The 6,902-nt window shown below is 36.7% G+C and overlaps 1 protein-coding gene across 1 annotated transcript in view; it reads right to left on the reverse strand.

The window, feature by feature from the left end:
• NBEAL1 (neurobeachin-like 1) overlaps positions 1-6,902 on the reverse strand; it is a 208,658-nt gene that overhangs the window by 59,874 nt on the left and 141,882 nt on the right. Inside the window, exon 34 of the mRNA XM_012655033.1 lies at positions 5,423-5,553. Within this exon, the coding sequence (XP_012510487.1) occupies positions 5,423-5,553 (131 nt within the window). The remainder of the gene's footprint in view (positions 1-5,422; positions 5,554-6,902) is intronic.

Raw genomic sequence — 6,902 nt, forward strand, 5'->3', positions numbered from 1 at the left:
TTGCTCAGGCTGGACTAGAACTCCTGAGCTCAAACAATCCGCCCGCCTTGGCCTCCCAGAGTGCTAGGATTACAGGCGTGAGCCACCGCGCCCGGCCTAATTCACTCATTTCAAGTGGACAATTCAATGGTTTAATTTGTAACCACCACAATCAATTTTAGAACATTCTTACCACTACAAAAAGAAATGCTGTACCTGTTAGCATTCACTCCTCATTCACCCCACCCTCACCTCCTGGCAACTGCTAATCTATTTTCTATCTCTATGGATTTGCCTACTTTGGGTATTTCATGCAAATCATGCAGTATGTAGCTTTTGTGTCTGGTTGATTTCATTCAGCATATTTTCAAGGTTCATCAATATCATAACATGTATCAACACTTCATTCCTTTTATTCATTTACAGCCAAATAATATTCCATTGTATGAATATACAGCATTTATTTATTCATTTATCAGTAGATGGACACTTGGGTTGTTTCTACTTTTTGGTTATAAATAATGCTGCTATGAACATTTATATACAAGTTTTTGTGTGAACATATATCTTCAATTATTTTGAGTCTCTATCTAGGAGTGGAATTGCTAGGTCTTATGGTGCTACTATGGTTTGAATATGGTTTGTTTGGCCCCATCAAGTCTCATGTTGAAATTTGATCCCCAGTGTTGGAGGTGGGGCCTGGTTGGAGGTGTTTGGATCATGGGAGTCGATCCCTCTGATGACTTGGTGCCATTCTCACAGGTGTGAGTGGGTTCTCATTCTCAGTTCTTGTGAGAACTGGCTGTTGAAAAGAGCCTGCCACCTCCCCAACTCTTGCCTTGTGATCTGCACATGCTGTCTCCCCTTCGCCTTCCACCGTGAGTGGAAGCAGCCTAAATCCCTCGCCAGAAGCAGTTGCTGGCACCATGATCCTTGTACAGCCTGCAGAATCATGAGCCAAATAAACTTCTTTTCTTTGTAAATTCCTCAGCCTCAGGTATTCCTTTATAGCAACACAAGATGAACTAAGACATATGGTATTAATATTAATAATTCTATGTTTAACCTTTTGAGGAACTGCCAGACTATTTTCCAGAAAGGCTGCACCATTTTACATTCCCGCCAGCAGTATATAAGGGTATCAATTTCTCAACATGCTCATCCACACTAGTTATTATCTTTTTGATTATACCCATCGTAGTGGGTGTAAAGTGATACCTCGTTGTGATTTTGATTTGATTTCCCTGATAACTCATGATATTGAGCATCTTTTCATGTGTTTATTGAATATTTGCATTATCTTCTTTGGAGAAATGTTTATTCAGATCTTTTGTCCATGTCTTTTTTTTTTTTGAGAGACAGGGTCTTGCTGTGTTGCCCCAGCTAGAGTATAGTGGCATCATCATAGCTCACTGCAACCTCCAACTCCTAGGCTCAAGCAATCCTCCTCTCAGCTTCCTGAGTAGCTGGGACTACAGGTGTGCACCACCACACCCAGCTAATTTGTGTATTTTTTGTAGAGACGGGGTCCCACTCTTGCACAGGGTGATCCTCAAACTCCTGACCTGAAGTGATATTCCCATCTCAGCCTCCCAGAGTGCTTGGATTACAGGTGTGAACCAACATGCCTGGCCCCTATGTCCATTTTTTAATATTTGTTTTTGTATTATTTAGTAGTAAGGGTTAGTTTTTTTCTTTTTTAAGAGACAGGGTCTCACTATCACCAGGTTGCCCAGGCTGGACTCAAGCTCCTGGGCTCAAGTAATCCTCCCACCTCAGCCTCTCCAGTAGCTAGGACTTCAGGTGAGTGCCACCATGCCTAGCTTGGAAGGATTCTTTATATGTTCTATATACAAGTCCCTTATCACTGCAGTCCCCAAATCCCCCCCACCCCTGATACAGAAGGAGGCAAGAGGCGAGCGAGTGAAGCCCCACCTGAACCCATAGCTGCACCCCATCTCTGGCATCACTGCCCAAGCCCTCCCCCCTAATCCCCCTCAGATCAGCAGCGACATCAGACCCTCATAGGAGAGTGAACCACACTGCAAACTGCACATATGAGGGATCCAGGTTGCTTTTTCCCCATGAGAATCCAATGCCTAATGATCTGAGGTGAAGCCGAGGTGGTGACCTCCCACAGGAAAAACTGTCTTCCACGAAACTGGTCCCTGGTGTCAGAAAGGTTGGGGACCGCTGCCTTATCAGATACACAATTTTCACGTGCCCTTTGAAGTATAACAAAATCTATTTTTGAAGCTTTGTAAAAAATCATTTATTCACAAAATCATTAAAAGGTGAAAAGACTAAGTTATACTTTACCTACTACATCTTACAGAAGGAAAATTACTGCTATCATGGTAAATGTAACATTAGGGATATTTAGTGATTTTGGAGCCAAAGTCTCTTCTTGAAAGCCAAGGCTATTGCACTTAAGACAAAGATAAAGGACCCGGGCTAACTCTGAAAGAGAAAAGCTTAATGGAAAGAGAAGAAAATAGGCAATGTTTCCATAGCTCTTGATGGGGTGGGGACGGCAAAATGGTAGTTAAAGAATAAAAGGCCACAAGGAGACAAAATGTGGGAGGGAGCTACCTGGAGGACACAGTGAGGAACAGAAGATTCATGGAGAAGTTAGTCTCCTTAGGATTATTAGAAGAATGTGAAACACAGGTAAGTTATAGTTCTCACAGGTAACACATTAATACAGAGGTATCATAGACCTCTTTGAGCTACTGCTACAATGTATGTGTCCTTTATTGCTCCCTTTTTCTACTCCTCTTGATAAATATTTTTAAGATTGCATAGGCAATAGTTAGGTTTGATTCTCTCTAAATCAGATCGAATTCTAAATCTCTGGTACATTTCTCAAAAAAGTAAGAATCACAAAGGTACACTGGAATAACACTGAAAAAGGAATTCTCCATAAAAGTCACTTGTGTGAGTCAGTCTGAGTGACTCATTCTCAAACTAGTTTGGTTATTTTTAACAGAATCAAAACCTAATAGAGGAGAATAAAAAAAGACATGGCCCTGTTACAAAGTACATGACCCGAAGCAAATACTTTTCAACACTAATATGTAGTCATAAGAAAACAGCTTATTTACTTAAAACATACCTTCCACTCTGAAGCTGGATATGGAGGGTGGTGAATGGTTCTACACGGATGAGATAGTGCATGACGCCCGCAGAATTTGAATAGTGAGTACCATAATGAAACTTATCAATAGTTCCCATAGGATCCTCAAAATTTTCATATCTATAAAGAAAACCCAAAATTTTATAAGCACAATAGTAAAATTACATAAGGGGGCATAAGTTTATATTGTATTACTGATAACAGTCTTTAAAAATTCAGTCCTTATTTATATCCTTTATTATTCATAATTATTAACATCACATGATTATTCATATTATCACATCATATTAATAAATGAAAAGTTTCATTCCTTAATACTTTTTTTCTGAACAATGAAAAATCACTAACGCTGGATTCTGGAACAGTTTTGCATCATGCAATAATACATGTTCACTGTAGAAAAATTAGAAAATGAAGATGATTAAAACAGAAGAAACTTAAAATCAACTATAATTCCATGTCCCAGAGATAATTAACATTAACTTTTTGGTGAATATTTGTCTATCCTAATGTATACATTAATATACAAATATTTTTTAACATAAAAGTACTGTACATAATGTATTGTTCACAACTTATTTTTTCATTTACGAATTTCCTATTGACATCTTTCTAAGCGATTGAATAGTCTATTTTTAACATGTACATGATATTGAACTGTATGGATGTACCACAATTTAACTATTTCTTTACTTTTAGACACTTTGGTTGTTTCCATTTTTCTGTTAGTATAAGCAGTGTGATAACTAGACATCCTTTTGTGCCAAGGTAACAGAAAAAATATGGGGAACCAGTCAGGAATTGTGGAAATTAATGCCTAGAAATCTAAACGTAAAAGAAAAAGGAGATGGTGGATAGGAAAAAGACTTAAACAAGATTATTAGCAAAGGATATCTAGTGATTCTGCAAACTCTGTGTCTGATACTTACATGCATAATTGTCTCAATGGTGACTTCTGAATTAGTGTGTATAAAATCTGAATAAGAATGAAAAGTTTTACGGATGCAATAAACACTGAATTTTTAAAACCAAAATAGTAATCTGAGCCAGGCACAGTGGCTCACGCCTGTAATCCTAGCATTCTGGGAGGCCTAGGTGAGAGGATCAATTGAGGTCAGGAGTTCGAAAACAGCCTGAGCAAGAGTGAGACTCTGTCTCAAAAAAAAAAAAAAAAAAAAAGGGACATTAAGCCCTGGATATGCTCTCCCCAACATGATAAAGAATTCGACTGAATAAGCGAAGGGTTAAACATTAACATTACATGTTAGGGGTTGAAAAATAAGTTAGTAATGATCCTTTAATATTGTAGAATTTCCAGTAGTCAGAATCTTGCCAATTTCCTTATTTATGTTTACTTTTAATTTTTTTTAAATTTTTTAATTTCAGTATATTATGGGGGTACAAATGTTTAGGTTATGTATATTGCCTTTGCCCCACCCGAGTCAGAGCTTCAAGCATGTCCATCCCATAGACGGTGCACACCTCACCCACTGGGTGTGAATATACCCATCCCCACCTCCCCCCTCCCATCTGCCTGACATCCGATGAATGTTATTACTATATGTGCACTTAAGTGTTGATCAGTTAGTACTAATTTGATGGTAAGTACATGTTTATTTATGTTTAAAAATAAATGTAAAACTACCTCAAAGAAAAAGTATTTGGACATTTTAAGTATATTTCCTGCCATGCTTCTCTATGAATTTTCAAATACTATAATAACTTATACCCTTGTCATTATTTTCAATTTGCCTACTCTTCTATGCTCTAACTCAGGAGTCAGCAAACTTTATGTATACAAGGTCAAAGAAATATTTTTGGCTTTGTGAGCAATATGGTCTCTATTGGAACTACTCAAATCTGCTGCTACACTTTGAAAGTACCTAAACATAGATGATATGTAAATGAATTGGCTGGCTGTGTTCCAATGAAACTTTATATATGTGAGTTTGTCCATGGATTTGGTTCTGTTGACCAAATCTAAACCCTCACCTTATCTAACTCAAAGACTTTTAAACTAAGAAGAGTATATGACTGAAATAGCATATGGCCATTTTTGCTTCTCTAGTAAACAATGTAGTCTGATAAATTCTCTTACCAATTCAAATTTGACTCATTTATCTTACTTCCTAACAGCACTTCCCTGGAAGGCAAGATTAGTACCATCAGTTAAGCCCTTTCACTAAGAAATCTACAGACAGAATGAACTTTAAATAATCTATAGGACATTACAAAAATGTACTGAAAGACACTATTTAGGCTTCTTCATTGGGACTTGCTGAATCAAATTTCTAATCTATTTCTTACCATTTTGATTTTCTAAAAATTCGGGGAAATAGAAGAATTCAGGAATAAGTTCTTTCACATCATATGGATTATCCATAAGAGCTTGCCAGGTAGCCGGGATGGAATGGAACTGTCTATCTGCGCAGTCAAACCTGCATGTAGAAATTGAAAGAGAACATTAAATATTGAATGAGAGCAAAAACAAAGCATGAAACAAAACCTTTAAACTCCCTTTAGGTTTCCTAATGATTAGAGCTGCTCTTTTCTTAATTTTTCTCTTTAGTTTTCACTTTATTTATTTATTTATTTTTATTGATACAGGGTCTCACCCCATCACCCAAACTGGAGTGCAGTGGCTCATTCATAGCTCACTGTAACCTTATCCTAGGCTCAAGGGATCTTCTTATCTTAGCCCCACACCCAGCTATTTTACAGAGACACGGTCTTGCTATGTTGCCACGATTTCCTCTCCTTATTATGATAATCTATCTTTCATATTTTGTTGTCAGGAACTAAATACTGTAATTTTAATCACTGATATCATCTTAGTTGAAAACCAAATCACACTGAAGAAAAACTTCAAGTAAATTAAATACTAAAAAAATACCTAAAAACATGGCCTAATTTTTGCTGAGTAAAATCACAAAAAGTGAATGATATTTCAATATTTGAAAATCACAGAGTTTAAATATAACTCTAAATATTATAGTACTAATATATTTGGTTAATAGATCTATAGGAATGCTGCTGACTTAATTCTCGATATAGGAATATCTTTACAAACTCTTCTGCTTATTTATTTATTTACTTATTTAGTAAGTAGAGATGGGGTCTCACTCTTGCTCAGGCTGGTCTTGAACACCTGACCTCAAGTGATCCTCCTGCCTTGGCCTCCCAGAGTGCTAGGATTACACGTGTGAATCCTAGACAGGCCAAGAAACTTCTGCTTAAACCCAGAGGGTGAGTTAGGGAAATAGCTCTGTGGTTATAGCTTTTGTATTTAACTTGCATATACTATCATCTTAATTTTATTTAATTTTTAATTAATCTTATTTATTTAAATTTCATCATGGGCACTCTGAGTCTACAGTGGTTGGAACAAACTCAAGTGATCATGCTGTGATTGTACTAAGAATTCCCTAATCACACAAAGAATAAATCCCTTCTGTTTTATTTCCTTTAATATAGTTTTCCCAGATTTATGAAGTAAATATGTAGTGGCCTCGAGTCTGATCAGGTATAGCCATGTTATAAGGGAAAATGACATTGATGACTAATTTGATTGTTTTTTTTGGTGCCTATCAATCTTGGTTTGAGGCAGAACTGATCTTAACGGAACATTGAATATAATTATAAACAGATATCGGACCATCTAAAAAGTCTAATGGTGGTATAGTCACATTCAAGGAGAGGTATAGCTTTAATTGAGATAAAATTAACATGCCATATAATTCACTCATTTCTTTTTTTTTTTTTTTTTTTTGAGACAGAGTCTCACTCT

The sequence above is a fragment of the Propithecus coquereli genome, unplaced genomic scaffold, assembly GCF_000956105.1.
Source record: "Propithecus coquereli isolate 6110/MARCELLA unplaced genomic scaffold, Pcoq_1.0 Scaffold113, whole genome shotgun sequence".
In the NCBI taxonomy this organism is placed as follows: domain Eukaryota; kingdom Metazoa; phylum Chordata; class Mammalia; order Primates; family Indriidae; genus Propithecus; species Propithecus coquereli.